Genomic DNA, 17,209 nt, shown 5'->3' with positions numbered 1-17,209 from the left:
TTTGTTAAGTTAAATCCAAACAATGAAAATCCCCTGATTATCCAGCTTATGTTGTATGTAAAAAAGACTAGAATCACTTCAATTTCATCAACTTTTGGATGACTAAGATTTTTAAGTACAATGTGAAGATGTCACAAGTATTTGGAGCTTGACAACACCTTAACCAGTAACATCTATAATCGAAACGTTCCAACCCAGTGAAATAAGAAGTCAGAAACAATGAGGTTCGAAGATGGATTTAATAAGCTGTCGATACAGCGAGAAGTGACTAATCTAGTCTGGCTAGTAGTTATGGGAGAAGATGAGCACAGTGTACCCGCTTGTGATTTAGTGAGGATGCCTGACTTAGAGCCTTGAGCTAGGTGAGTCCATTAAGACTAACGTGGTCAGCATCTACAAACGTCCAGGACTTACATGAACTATTTATTTTGGGAATTTTTTTACGGTTACAAACAATACACACATTTTGATATTTTTGACACTAATTTTCACCTTCGCGCATCGTTAATAGCTGGAGAGCAATCGACGATGGATTAAACATTGTTGATTGTATAGCTGTGTCCATTCTTAAATACAATTACAGCTTATGTTGATTCCATTATTATTGAGTTAGTTGACCAAAATACAAATTCCTGGCACTTTGCAAGCTGAAAAACGTGTATTTCAGCAGAAATGTTGTTCATTGTTGCAATCAACTTTTTTCTCGTGTACTGTCATTATTTAAACTACTTAAATTTGGCTTAATAAGTAGTATGTATATTTATATATGGTTCAGGCATAATAAGCTTGGATAATAAATTGGTATGGGAAAAGTTCATGTCCACTTAAAAACGTAATTAACTGTTATGCTCTCTAAAACAAAAATGTTATCAGTGTTATCAATGATCAGTATGAATTCACAAAAAAAGTTGATCACATTAATTGAATTGTCTATTACATTTAAACGTATAAATTGTACTACATTTCAAATGTTTAAGGATGCTGTGGCGTGGGTTACTGATATCCACATAAGTAGTATATAATGATGGTCGGGTATTGAATGTATTTCAGTAGAAGATAGATAACGAAAGAATGGAACCCAAACGCGATTGGCATGAAAATGCATGAACAATAATAATCAAAGACAATGGACTGATATTTCCAGAAGAAACGTTCAAGATTGAGACAATTAATTGATAGTTCACAAATTAACTGCTTACTGTATAAGATGGTGGTTGGAGGTGGTCAAAGGAAACTCTGGACACGGGTTTCGTGCTACTTGGCACTCATCAGCAAGGTGTCCTTGTAATCTTGAGGGAGCTGGTGTTCCCTGACGGATTCGATCCTGTATCACTTAGCTTCACAGTCAGATACCGACCTCCTGTGGGACTGAGATGTAATCACAATTGATTGATCACTGGGTGGTGATCGTTGTCATGCGTATCAAGTCCTTCTTAGTACTGATCAAGTGCTAACTGTTTACTATATGATTGTTAGGTTTTAGTGAGATTGTCTGTAAATTTGTGCTGAAATACATCCGGTTGTCCCCATCCGTGTTCTTGTTCAGTACAGTACTTGTAGCTTGGATAGATGATTTGTCGAAATTGTCTTCTTAGAACTCACAAGGTAAAAAATTCATTTAATAGACTTTTATGTAAACTGAAGGATGAAATAGCCGAATAAGATGAGCTTAATATCATTAACAAAATAAGCTGTTTCAGCTGTGAATAAACGTTACACAGAACAAAGACACCACACTCTTTATATCATCATCATCATCTACATAAACATCAAATAGTCGTCAAACTCAACGACTTGTCTCCACGTGAATAGATAATTCTGGACTTATGTTCGACTAAGAAAACGGTTTAATCTTAAAGAAAAAGAACACAATGTAGTCTAGAGAATTTCTAGAAAATTGTAATTCAACTCTTTCAACAGCCAGTACACATGCCGAAGTACAGTCAATCCATCTTAAACGTTTGTGAGTTCATGAAAAAGGTGAAAAGGGATGGTGATGAAAATAAATATTTAAACAATGACAGGAAAAGAGTTGGATAAAATATAATTTACGGATGAGTCAATCAGCAGCAAGTAAGTGATTTCACAGTTACAACGCCTATTTGAACACCCAATGCTCACGTACGATCGGTCTGCAGAGGATGTCAAGGACTTTGTAGTTAGAGGCTACTGAGAAGTTACCTTATATGTGATTGCGGTGTTCAAATGACTACTGGACATTGTGTAGACTATTGTGGCGATATTGTATTTCGATGCAATATATGTTAGAGAAGAAAGTCTGCTAGGACGGGACTTTTTTAGGTCGTTCGCAAATTGTTGTAAACCGGGTAATAAAAGCACCAGTAACACTGGCTGCAACCTTTGCAGATGTTACTGAAGCTTTGGCAGTTCAGTGGTATGAGTACTGTTGCGATATATGTGTAATAAGAATGACAAGCTTGAGTCAATCGTTTGAAGAAGAGAGAATTGTAGAAATCGACGATACAGTCTTTAGAAAACACTAATTCAATAGAGGAAGAAGTTTTAAAGAAGACTGGGTAAGTAGCACTTCCATAAGTATACTTAGCAGGTCCTTGGTATATATGATGGGTAATCTCAAAAAAGACAATTAGAGCGCCTGAGAAACTGACAGGCTACAACGATAATACCAATTGTATCAGAGTATATACAACCGTGTACCACAATATACACGGATAAATGGAGAGAACATCGATGCCTGTCTAGACTTGGTTACGTGTATCGTATCGTCGTTCACAAGTGACATTTTGTAGACAGACCACAAGAGTACACACCAATAATACAGGAGCAATGTGGTCGAGGCTAAAAGAATTTTTAAAAACTTATCATGGCTCCAGAGGTCGACTGTTATGGAGTTACACGGATGAGTTGCTGTACCGTATGAATTACGATTTTGGAACTACAGAACCTCTTTCTAACATTGAAAACTTTTTAAACCATGTTGGAGAAGTGCATCCACTCTAATTTTTTGGTTTCGTATAATATGTTCTCACACTATACTGACTTCTGATTGGCTGAAACTTATCAAGGTCATTTAGTATTCATTCAAAAGTCGTACATAAATTATAGTCTCGACAAAGAGTTAACTTGAACTAATCAAATTCAAAGTTAATAGAATAAGTTGCTTATCAGTTGTAGAATAATGTTTATAATTCACTTCTATGAGAAGCTTATGCTGATAAAGTTATCTAAAAAGATAATAAAAGATCACAATTAAGCCAATCATTTCAGAGAGGACACAATTTCATAGAAAGCATGTTCCTTTTTAGTGGCCCTAAATCTGACTCTAGGTTGATCGTATGAATGATTGTTATCGAAATATATATGTCGCCAATCCTTGTATATAATCATCGATTTAAATCGTGTTGGTGAATAACGGAATTAAAGAAGTTAAATATGAAGATTGATTTTTGAATACGTATATATAAATGACACTCAGTGGTGAAGGCGTATGAGCAAACTCCATTCAATCAAGCGTTAATCAATATTTATAGCCAGATAAAAATAAGTTACAGACATGTGATGAACAGTATAAGAAGTGCACACACATATGCTTTTCTAAAAAACAGTCAGGGTTGATAAGCAAATAATTAACAAGGTCAAAACGTAACTCGAGAAGAATGAATAGATCGGCCTGTTTAGAAGCTAGAACAAGATGTGTGGGTTTGACATACGGCCAGCCACTACATCTTTAGTGTTTATTTATTTAAAACTTACACTCATATCTAAGCAGTTCTTATCTTTAAATCAACCAATATAGTCGAATGAACTGTTACAAACACCTCCTCAACACTTGGAATCTATGACCATACTAATGGTGAACAGGAGCCATCGTTAAATTTGCTGTGATCTCTGGGCTGAATGGTTTATTTTTGAAACTTTCTTTGTTCTTCTGAACAACACTGTCAACACGTAGTTCTTTCTGAGTTAAGTGCTAATGATGTTTTTCAGTAGTAATACAATCAAAGGTTCACATCCGAACTATCCAGCTAAGAGATCACAACAGCTCTAAAATCGTCATCTTAAGCTACACATATATTTTCCATCATCTTGGAAAGGAAAGCATTCGTGAAAAAAGCATGTTTTCACCAATATGATTCCAATTCCTCAACAAAATCTTTCTTTTATTGACTTTATTTACAGGCTTACATTCAAATGTATTAGGTCCTGACGGTCAACTAATACAAGATACTAGTAAAAGTGCATTTGAATTAAGAAAAGAACAAGAGCAACTTGAAGCGGAAGCGGAACGTTTGGCTGCTCAAAAATTACATTTATCTATATTGGCCACTTTAGGCTTAATATTGTTGATTGTCACATCCACATGTATATGTAAGTCAAATTATTATTATTATTATCGCTGATGGCGATTGGTCTATGTTCAAAGACTTTTTATGATTTATTTGAAGCGATTTTGCAGAGATTAGTTTATCTTGTATATTTTATACGTTTCAAATTGATTAGGTTTTCATTAGAATGCTTGAAGCTCCTTGATTTGGCCTCTTAGTAGGATCGTGGATGGTCATCTTCAGAAAGTTCCGCATTAGGATGAGAGAGTTGTGTGTCTTCTATTATTCAATAGTACCTCCAGCTAAGATCAGTTCGTGATAAATACAACCTACAAGTGAAATCAACCTCCGCGAAAGCACTTCAAACAAATTACAGTAAATACCATAAACTATTTCAAGATATTCCGGGAGTTCTAGTCATAAAACGTCACTGACGGATGATGATTTCGCTGTAACACTAATTGAATGAGGTTGGAACTGTATCATTAAATACAAACTGAATAGTTCTAAAACTTATGCATTTGTCATAAGAGTGTTTGATGTTCTTAGTTAAATACATGATAAGATTGTGGGTTAGCACTGTTCAGGAAGGAGTTTCATAGCATAACAAGCCAAATATCTAACTGACGACAGTTTAAGATATAAATTATAAATGATGAAGACTATTTTCTACATTTCGAACAATTTGATCACACATAATATACTTGTTAAGACATTTTTTATATGAAAATTAAAAGGTCAACTAGACAGGTTAAAGGTAAGCCGTAACAAAGTCCCACTGAGTCAAAAGAGGAACTTAATACACAAAAACAATGTGATGACCACTCTAGATAATAAATCAGCATTACCAGGGTAACTTAACGGTAAGAACAAATTGTTTTTAAACACATAAATGGGGGTTTCAATTTCCGTATAGCCAAGGCTTCAATAAACCTTAGTATACATTCTTGAAGGCTTTTATACAACACTACAAATGCTGACTTGATGTCAACCTTATGACCAGTTTCAATCAAATGTTTCTCAATGGAAGAAGATATCTGTCTATCTTGTGATCTTATTTGACTACTGGAATTTATTTGTTTCTGCAGCCATTTAGGTATGTCTTCCGTTACCCTTAATTACAGATTGTTCGAAATGTATTGCGCAAACATATATCACATAATTCTGTTAAACTTCGTCTTCTCATTGCATTATCCATAAATTCTAATTTATTTTATACGTTTCGGTTTTCTTCAACTTTCAAGTTATGACTATACGTCGTCGTCGACGTGAAACAGCCCGACAATTTATAAAATCTAAAGAAGATGAACAAAATATACAATCAAGTAAAATGAATGATAGACGTTTACAACGATTAAATCATGTTATGTCTACTGGTGCATTATTAGAAAGAAGTAATCATTTGAATAAAGATAATAATAATAATAATAATAGTAACCATAAAAAGAAACCAATATTCACTTTATCTAATTCAAGTTTAACCCAAGATATTCAATATTCAAATACTACTCATAATAGTAGTATCAATAATAATCAATCAATGATGATGATGCGTGAATTGAAATCTATGAAAAAATCTGATAGCCGAAATACTACAATGATTTGGAATAGTACTGATAGTATTCATGCACCGTTGTTATGGCAACGTAAAGGTGAGAATATCAAATTACCATCCTCTTCACAATGTCAAATGAATTCACAAAAAAATCTTATTAAATATTCATTAATTAAAACAAAAGGTAATAATAATAATTCTGATGAAAAAGTATCCAAAAAGAAGATTAATTCTATGAAACAATGTTCAATTGAAAAAGAAACTATTGAATGTATTCCATTACAAGATACCAATACTACTAATACTATTAAAAGTAGTATTGGTAATGTAAATAAATTAATGAATGAATCAATTAGTTTACCGAATACAACAATTAGTTCAGTTAGAACAATGACAAATATATTACATGATAAATCAATTCAACCATTATCATTAACACATACATATGGATCATATCCAATAACATCATATGAACAAAATGATATATGTGAATGGAATAAACATACATTAGTACAAAAACGAATGATTGAACAACAACAACAAGAACAAATTAAAAGAAGTGGAAATAAAACAGGTAGTGGAATATGAGTGGGGAAAAAACTGTTTTCTTTTTAGGTTTAATAATTATATACACTTTGTTTGATAGACCATCATTGAAAAACTGGAAGCACTGGTTGGCTGTTTCGTCCCAGAATAGGGCTGGTGAGCAGCGCCCATCTACGATCGCGCGAAATGTGACGAGAAGTCTGGACTTTTGGAATTATATGTGAAAGCTTAACCTTTGAACTACTGAGCCGACATCGAACGGTGTTACTGTTTAATTTCAATCAATCCATCCCTTTATTCATTATTTGACGTGGATAACTGTCTCACACCCGACACGGATTGAACTCCATTGGTCACGGCTTCTCACTAGAACCTCAGGAAATCTAATTTCAAGCTATTCACCAGTGACTAGCGTCCTGAGTTCGAGTCCCTTTGATACGGGATCGTAGATGCACAATGCTCACCAGTCCCATACTAGAGCGATGTGGTTGTTAATTGCTTCTAGTTTTTTAATGGTGGTCTAGCTTAGATCGACTAATGAATCCAACCGTTAAAAGTAATTAAACTGTTATTTTTGATCAGTAATTGATTATAGACAGACACATCCAGATAGATTAAACATAAGGGACTGTTTTATTTTGCAAACTTTATGCTAGTTTTAATACCATTTTAAATATACTTTTTTAGGTTACATTTAGTTCTTGTTCTAAGGGCAGGAAAATTAAGTTGTGTCGTCATCGCTCGTTTAAGAGTCTGGTGTTAGTGTAGTGAATATGCAGTCAGGTGAAGATGACCGATCAGTTACTGAATGACCTGGTGAAATATGAAAAGCATACATTGAATATTTCATTTTCATATCTCCATCATTTGCCCTTCACATTCTGTATAATAAATCCGAGTCACAGTTTCTTTCCATTTCCGTTTCTGTTTTCTTTAACTCAATCTTCCTAGCCTTTTACTGACTCGTTTTCCACTTTCGATTAGAGTGACATATTACTTATGTCTGTCGGCTTAAGTGGCATACACCACATCAGTAGACTGAACAATTAAATTGTTTTTTCATTATGCCATAAACAATAATGGATGTATGGTTGATTATTAAAACAGGAGTTAGAAATATGGACCATTAGATTTTAACTCAATAGTATGAAGATATCGTTTTCCTTATGAGGTTTTAATGCCCTGGATATTCAATTCTAGGTTGATGACTACAAAAACGTAGATATTTATAGAAAACAGACCATAAATATAATCTCATTATCATTTGGATACTTCGTAATTCATGAACTAACATCAATCCTGTTTTATAAGCAAAGATGGATAGTGGCTAGTAGTGGAACCCATGACGCGCGTTTCGTCCTATTTGGGACTCGTCAGCTGGATGTACCTGAATCTCAGAGTTGATGTTCACTATGGGACTCGGATCCGATAGCTTTCGCTTCAAACCCCATCGCGTTATCCACTCAGCTACTCAGTCCTGATAGCCACATGCTTGTGCAATGTGGTGAAGTTTAAATTCACTTGTTATTAAGGCTATATCGAGGCAATACGGATAGTATGCACACATGTCAATAAGAGACTGATCAATTGCAGTCCTAAAAATCAATGGGGAGATTCGATCAAACAATACCAAGTGAATTCGAACATTAATCCTGTAATAAAATCTATTTTCAAAGTTTAACATTGTAAAAATGAATTTGTGTATGGATTAATTATTTTGACACTATACAGAATTAACAAATATATAAACCTTCATGAAGCATTAGTGTACATGATTGATTGTACAGAAAAATTCACGATAATTTGATAGCCTTTTCCCCATGAAATCGTATCAAATGGAACATTATGTGATATTCTTAAGTTTAATTTAGCTACGATTTGCACGTCCTACTATATACTAACTCATGATGCACATGAGAAGACTGAAATGAGTGGGATTGTTTAGTTGATAAATCAAATTATGGTGTAAATAAATCAGTAGGATTATATTTAACAGATAACGTTTGAGCTATGCTAAAGTGACCTTGAGGGTCTTCACCTACTTAATAGGGTTAAAAGAGGGTTACAAATTAATATGACGAACTAATGTGAGGATTTATAGTTCGGTGTTAGGGTTTTCATGACAAACTGATATAAGCTATAATGCCAAAATGCTGTTTAGTCACATGGATCAATGAATTTTGCACCAAGATCCAAGACCTACTATCTTAAATCTCATTGGTTTGTCAATTATTTATGGTCTTGCCAAGAAATCATAGGATCTCATACTGTTATCCGTCTAAGACAGATAAAGACATCTAGGCTTAGACTTTGATTTTAAGCGAATATAGCGACTAGTTCATAATATCTCACTTCACGTTTGAATTTGAGGTGGTTGTGAGCACAAGTGCGTGACGTGTCTGTACTCACATAACCAATTCTGTCATTACAATACAACAGAGAGTTGAACAACTATTTCAGCTTCATTAAAAAACTTATAACTGAAATCCAATATACCCATATAGACAATAACGATGTACCCTTGAGGTAGTAAAGTAACTTATCGATTGGTCAGTATCACAGATTGGGACCAGAAACACAAAACAATGATCATCATCAGAAGGGGGTTTCATGGAGATTTTAGTGATTTTATACAGTTGAGATCATTAGTCAATTGGAGCTAAACCACCATGGAAAACCTGAACCAACTGGACGGCCGTTTCGTCTTATTGTGGGACTCCTCAGAAGTGCGTATCCACGATTCCTACTCGCGTGATCAGAACCCAGGACCTACCAGTCTCGCGCCAGAGCACTTAACCGATAGACCACTGAGCCTGCATCCAACGGTTTTAATGTGTAACCTCAACGTTTTCAGGTTTTCCATGATGGTCTAGTTTCAATTCACTCATGACCTCAACTATATAACAAAACACTGAGTTCTGACCTTATAGTGATACTTAAAAGTCATGAATATTCAGTCACATATTGGATAATCTAGGAAATAAGAGAATTATTCTAAACAATCGTTCCTTGATGTTCAATAGCCATTGTTATCATAATATAGATTCTGATTATACTTTGATTTTTCATGCTTATAAGAATAATGTATTATACTGTAATGAAAATTCATCCATAATTAAAAAATCTTTTCTTTTTTTTTGCACTAGAATCCCATTCTGTTTTATCCAGTCCACAAAATCATAGAAATTGGATAGCAACTAATATTTATCCTAAAATAGATAAACAATTACCTATCATAACCAATACACAACTATCACAAACTGATCATAATTTGAAACAAAAAATTTCTAATATAAATAGTACTATAAATCGTACACAATCATGGGGTGGTGGTTTACGTTATAATAATAATAATAATGTACATATATATTGTGAACAAGATAATCAATCACCATCGATACATAAAATACAATATTTACGTCATTTCAAACCATCCCAACTATCATCTATACCAAAATGTCAATTATATTCTGTTAGTAATAGTCAAGAACATTTATATCGTATTAAAAGATCTGATACTTATGTCAGTATGCCTGATGTGAATGGGCTACATGATAATAATAATCAATTTACAAATTATCATCATAAAATGTTTATGAATACTAAACAATTTATTCCGACAACATCTACATCATTAACCTATGGTGTTGGATTAATCAATATTGTTACATCATCAACAACAACTTGTACAGGACAATTCATTACATCATCATCGAAAGATTATCGACCACCACAAGCTAAACGTCCACGTATTATTAATTCATTAATATCATCCACTATTACATCGAATAATGATAATACTAATAATGTAATTAGTAATGTGAATAAATTATCTAGACATACAACTCCTATACATAATGAGAATAATACAGTAGTATCACATCTTCCCACTACGACTACAATTACTAGTACTAGTAGTAATAGTAGTAGTAGTGATAAAAGTAGTATTAGTAGTAATCCTTATTGTTGTAGTGGTAGTGAACATTCACATGTACTTTTAAATCCTAACTATCAACATTTACATCATCAACATCATCATTCACAGTCTCCACATCATCATCATCATCACCATCATCAAATTCTTTATCCATCAGTTGGAATACAGAATGTTTTATTGACTGATGATAAGTTATCATGTAATAGACGAATTTATGGTTTAAATGATTTTCAACAAAATATGTTAATGTATGGATCGAATACTTCAGCGGTGGATAATATTCGTACAAATATAGAAAGATATAAATATCACAAAGATGATAATGATGACGATGAAGAAGAGGATGATGATGAAGAGGAAGAAAGATCGAATGAACAAAGAGAAGGTGATTGTAGGAATCGTCTAAAAGAAATTTCAAGACGAACAAATCTTATCGTAACTACTGACCATGTAGAAGATGATGATGATGACAACGAAGACGAAACAACCTTATCCAGGACAGATTCAAAAAATAGTTTAGAGTTATTGAAGGGAGAAGGTGAAACAGATATGGAAAACTCAGAAAGTAGGTTTGGTCTAACATTTACTATCAAATTGATATATATATATATATATATATCGTGGTTAGAAGTCGACTATTTTAAGACTACTTAGTCATTAATTTTGAATGTTTTACTGAAAATGGTTACAAAATACTCAATGGACTTGTAATTTGACCAGATAAGCTTCGAGAGAATCGATTTGTCTGAATGTGTTTAGAGATAAAAACAGGATCAAGTAACCTCTTATAGTCTGTTGCAGTTTTGAAAAGATTCGGTTTTATATCTTAGATGTTTTTCACTCATTTGATGTCATGAAATTCTATTAATTGTAAGTTGTATTCTTCAAAGACTGATATAAATTGAGGTAGGATTAAAACCCAAGGAGAAACCAAATTTGTTCTCTCCTAAACAGGATCGTAATCCACTAGCTTTTTTATTACCGCCGTCATGAACACCGTTTGTGATTTCTGGTTCCTGATATTCAAGGCTGGATTTCATCAACACTTGTTAACGTTCCACATGTTTTGAACATAGACTTTAATAATACCTTTATTTACATGTAGATTGAAATTTTGATATTGAACTCCATCTGGATGAAGAAGCCAAGCAATCGATTACAGATATCATATCTCCATCGTGTAAATTACGAACTAGCCATCAGAAACCAGAAATCCCCGGATAGTCACTTTATCCTAGTATGAGACGAACTTAGCAATTCTCAGACATTACCCTCGGGTGGATCTAACCTAGGAATTTCAAGTCTCGTAATAAGTGCTTAACCTTGATATCTAGTGACTTATATATTTGACACCGGTCGATTTGTCTCGTTGCTCAGTCATCTTCAGAGACCATTGGTTAATAACTGCCTCACACTCAACATAGATAAACTCTACCTAACACAACTTCTTTGTAGAACTATGGGGTAGTTCCGTAATAGGGTAAAACTAATACTCAGTGCCTTCTATTTTCCAATGGTCATTTATCTAAGTCCAGTTCGTGCTGTAAATTGCGGAGTAGAAAAATTTACAGAAACCCTTTACACAAAATTACTTCATACCTGTTGAAAAGGTAGGTAGGTAGGTAGAGTTACTTAGTTTCCCACTAAGTAATATCCCAAGGTTTGAAAAGAAGAGTATTATTTTCAAGTAAAATCGTAGGTATTAACATTGGAATACATACACATCAAACTTGCCATTTGTTTTAAATCCTACTGCTAACCACTATCTTATATATATCAAAGATCTGTAAAGCAAGAAAGAAATGTATCAGTTCTTTCACTGTCTAATCAGGAACAATAATCTTCAGTAATTTATGAGCGTAACTCGTTCTTTTAAATAGAAATGTATAACGAAGCTAAATATCCTCGCTAAGGTTGAATAATCCATTGTTCATTTTATTAAATTTTAGATTCACCAGTCAATAATTCAACTTCCATATCTGAAACGGATACATCACAAAATGCTTGTAGTACACATGAAGAACCAATCAAGATTACTGTTTATCAATCTGAACCTTATGGACATCGAACTATTAGTCATTCATCATTATCACCGACAAAATCAATTTCTCCACACTCATCTCCAAAGCATCAACAACATCACTATCGTCATCATCCCCATCATCAGCATCAATATAAACCAAAATATGTAACTGATAGAGATAAAATTAGTCATTTACAAATTAGATCAGATGATCAAAATATTTCTGAGACATCGACTGATTTAATCTATGAATATGAAGCCTAAATAAAAAGCCAAATTTAAAAGTGCCTAATTCATATATATACATATATATACATTATTTCGACGTACCTTCAAAAATCTTTGAAAGCACTTAATAGACATTCTAAGAATAATGTATTTCTATGCCTTATTGATAGAGTTAATAGTGATTCCCCAATCAAATCTCTATCATACTATATAAATATTTATATTCAATACAACTGATTACATAACCTGAGAGTGTTCTTTCTATGGTAACAAAGAAGAATGGCAAAAACTAAAAAAAAAAAAAAAATCAACTTTGATAGTAAGAATATGAACAATTTTAAAACATCTCCACCCCCGCCCAACCCCCCGCCGCTGAAAAACAAATCAATTATTTTTATCTAGGTTTTTGTTTAAAAAATAAAATCTCATTAGAAATAGAGAAAAAAAAAACGATTTCAAAGTAGGATAGATTAAAGGAAAACAACGTTTTTTTTTCATTACCATTTTTAGAAGATTTCTTGGTATGTATGTCATTGACATCTTTTTTTTTTTTTGTATTCTATCCCATGATATCTTGTTTATTACTTTTTATTGTTTGTTTTTGATCAAAACTGTATACTGATGATTGTTATTTGACACACATAAAACATTCACCATTCACATTGATCTCTTTTCTAATCATATACATATAATCTATAAAGTTGATAAATTCGAACTAATACAAAAGGGGAAATCAGTCAAACAGAATAAAGATAGAAGTAACTGTTATGTGTATCTGTGTGTGTGTGTGAATATATTGTGTAGCGGCAGATTATAAATGAGTAATAAATCCTGGTGACAATTTCTTTCTTGAAATGAATTATCATATTGTAAAGATAATAATCATCAACATTAGACACTAGTTATCATTTGAAAAATCTATTTTTATGGTCAAAATGGGTTTTGTAGCGATTTTAGTAGTTGAATTCATGAGCCGATGCAAGCTAGACAACCACTGAAAACCTGGAATCACTGGAGTTCTAGTAAGAAACCGTGATCGGAATTCTTCAATCTGTGTCGAGTAGAGACATGTATCTATCTCAGATAATGGACAGATGATTGCGCAGCTATTCATGGATCGATGGAAGTTAGTCAATAACACCGTTGGATGCCGGCTCAGTGGTCTAGAGGTTAAGCGTTTGTGTGAGAGACCGAAGGTCCTGGTTCCGAGTCCTGCGAACGGGATCGTGGATGCGCACTATTCACCAGTCCCATACTACGACGAAACCGCCATCTAATGCTTCTAGGTTTTCAATGGTGGTCTAGCCTAGATCGACTCATAGATTCAACTATTAAAGATCTATTACTATTTTTTTGGCAAAATTATTGATCGTAGTGGACTTTTAGTGATGAATCGGCCAACTAGTGGTAGCAAGAATAACACTAGTATTACTAGTAGTAGTGATAGTATCGAAAAAAATATAAAAGGTCTCAGCAACAAGATATGGATCATTAAAAGCATCCAGTTAAAAGTGAGTGAGATGATTAGATAAACCTTCTTGTTTGAGACGTAAAGTGACGTATTTTTATTTAGTACTTGTTTCAATCTCTTTTCCACATTTTGTCGTCTGACAAGTCTCTCTCTGTTTCCCTTTTTTTTCTTTTACCACTAAATGTTTAACAAACTATAAAAACATAGAATTTTGATATGTTAAATGAGAAAGAAACAAACCATAATGGCGAAGTGAGATTACTCTTAGTGAAAATGAATAAACTATAGGAGAAGAAAGGAATTTCCAGTTGTTGTTCTTTTCAGGAACTTAAGTTGTATTTGTGAAATCAAACAAGCCAAATAAATGGAAATTAAGAGAGAATGTGTTTCACAATGAAAGCATACTTTTTTGATCGTATATGTCCGTGTATGTGTGTGTTGGTGGGTGAATAGACATAAGTGATGATTATATTATACATGAACCGAATTGAACCATCGATAAACAATGAGTAAACAAATAACTTTCAATTCCTTTAGTATTGTTTGTTTGAATCTTCCCATTGATGTTTAGGACTGCAACTGATCAGTCTATAACGAGGCAATGCGCACAGTATGCACATATGCCAATAAGAGACTGATCCATTACAGTCCTAAACATCAATGAGAAGATCCAAACAAACAAGACTAAGTGAATTTAAACTTCACCCCATTGCACAAGCAAGTGGCTATGAGGACTCAGTAGCTGAGTAGATAACGCGATGGCGTTGGAAGCGAAAGGTACTGGGTTCGAGTCCCAGAGTGAACACCAACTCTGGGTTGCAGGTACATGCAGCTGACGAGTCCCAAATAGGACGAAACGCGCGTCCTGGATTCCACTACTAGCCACCATCCATCTTTGCAGATAACTGTTTCATTCTAACTTGGTGCCTCGTTTTTTACATTACAGTAGGAAATCTGTTTCTTATCATAATTCATTCACATACTCAATTTAAGTCTAGTTATTAATGCAGTTCAAAAGATGAGAGAATTTTTAAAATGACGTTGAGAAGAATTTGATCATTCAGAAAACAATTCCACTGCTAGCCACTATCCATCTTTGCTTTTAATGCTTGTGAATTAAGGCAATATCGAGGCAATACGTACAGTATGCCAATAAGAGACTGATCAATTGCAGTCCTAAACATCAATGGGAAGATTTAACACAGGCCAATCAGTTTCAACTATTAAAAATATGAATCAAATACACTGTTATTTAGTCTAGTTTTATATGTGCATTCTGACCACATTGTTGTAGAGCAAATATCGATAAACATTTGGAATTTCAAGCAGTTAAGTTGTGTCACATGAATATGTAATATTCAGTTAAAATATCTGTCAAGATTAGGTCAATTTGGTAGCAATTACGAAACTGCTGGAAACGAAGAGGTAGTAATACTTGTTTCATCCTGGTGTAAAAATCATCACTAATGTATATCTAGAGCTCCTTTGAAAATCTGACGTGTGACTGCCAGGTTTCGCTGTCATGTTAACAGATAACTGCAAAAACATAATTCGAGTTTCCACATCTCACCATCTGATTGCCTGTTTGGTATACTGAATTGTAACTCATAGCCACCTGCTTGTTCAATGGGGTGAAATTTCAATTCACTTGATGTTATTTACTTGTTTACTATCCATCTTTGCTTATAAAGCTTTTGACTTCAGGTAATATCAAGGCAATCCGCACAGGATGCACATATGCCAACAAGAAACTGATCAATTGCAGTCCTAAGTAACAATTGGATGATACAAGTAAACATCACCAAGTGAATATAATCGTCCCATCGTTTTTTTTTTCGGAGGGCGTTTTAGCAGTAATATTATTATTATCATCATTATCCTATTTCTGTTCACCAATTTCTCTTTTTTCTTAAATTCAATTTATTTAACCATGTGATTTTTGTCAATATAATCTATTATTATGATTATCGATATTATCAGAGATGGGGAAATATAATTTTTATACAGACTTATACTACTTATTAATTTATCAGCATCACCTTATCTTTAATTCATTGATGAATAGATAATTTATTAATGCAACACTATATGACATAATCTTCACACATGATATCATCAACCAAATGTTATTCGTTTAGTTTCTTTTAACTTATTCAGTATTTTGTTTCCTGTTTTCTTTTTTCATCATAAATATAATTGTAATAATGATAAAAGACTGATAAACAATCGAAGTATATTTATGGTATTATCAGAAGGGGTTTTTTATGTAAAGATTTTAGTAATTTTATAGTTGAAATCATTAGTGGGTAAAGTCAGGACTGGCCTATGTCAACACCTGAACTAAGGATAGGGAGTGAAGTAGTCGAACGCGTCGACAACTTCACTTATCTTAGAAGTCTGATCAGCCCTAATGGGTTGGTGTCTGACGAAATCTCTGCATGGATTGAAAGAGCTCGTTTGGCTTTTGCCAACTTACGTCACCTATGGCAAAGACGAGACGTCCGTCTATCAATTAAAAGACGAGTATACTGCGCAACAGTTCGCTCTGTTCTACTTTACGGTTGTGAAACATGGCCATTAAGAGTAGAAGATACTCGTAAGTTACTAGTATTCGACCACAGATGTCTTAGAAATATTGCTCACATCTGCTGGGATCATCAGGTAAGTTATAGTGAGGTTAGACACAGGGTATTAAGGAATGATGGTAAATCAGTTGATGAAGTCATGAATCTTCATCGACTGAGATGGTCGGGCCAAGTGTTACGTATGCCTGAACACCGATTACCACGACGCGCTATGCTGACTAGTATTGGGGATAGTTGGAAGAGAGTTAGAGGCGGCCAAACCAAAACATGGCATCAGAGCTTGAAGTCACTAACTTCTGATCTGCGTCATCTTGGTAGATGAAGACTACCTGGTTGGGGTCCGCGCGACTATCATAACCAATGGTTGGAAACTCTGTGTGACATGGCTCAGAACCGATCATAATGGCGTAGGTGTATACACTCTTTATCTTCCCTTAAACCTTGAGATTAAAATTGCTTCGTATCTGTCTTTCTTCCTGTACTATATCCTCATATAAAACCTATCTTTTATATACTACCACCACTAAATAAACTACTTCTATGAATCCGGCGTTCAT

At 33.8% G+C, this 17,209-nt stretch overlaps 1 protein-coding gene across 1 annotated transcript in view; it reads left to right on the top strand.

Annotated features, from left to right (window-relative positions):
- The window catches only part of Smp_153440 (neuropilin (nrp) and tolloid (tll)-like), a gene marked incomplete at both ends in the record, with an annotated part of 54,443 nt that extends 41,310 nt beyond the window's left edge, over window positions 1-13,133 (top strand). Inside the window, 5 exons of the mRNA XM_018797626.1 lie at window positions 4,162-4,350; window positions 5,552-5,701; window positions 5,795-6,436; window positions 9,555-10,216; window positions 13,107-13,133. Of these exons, the coding sequence (XP_018652649.1) occupies window positions 4,162-4,350; window positions 5,552-5,701; window positions 5,795-6,436; window positions 9,555-10,216; window positions 13,107-13,133 (1,670 nt within the window). The remainder of the gene's footprint in view (window positions 1-4,161; window positions 4,351-5,551; window positions 5,702-5,794; window positions 6,437-9,554; window positions 10,217-13,106) is intronic.
- Between the last annotated feature and the right edge of the window lie 4,076 nt (window positions 13,134-17,209).

The sequence above is a fragment of the Schistosoma mansoni genome, chromosome 5, assembly GCF_000237925.1.
Source record: "Schistosoma mansoni strain Puerto Rico chromosome 5, complete genome".
Taxonomy (NCBI): Eukaryota; Metazoa; Platyhelminthes; class Trematoda; order Strigeidida; family Schistosomatidae; genus Schistosoma; species Schistosoma mansoni.
Note: the sequence above shows the minus strand (reverse complement) of the source record. Positions and strands in the feature narration are given on the sequence as shown.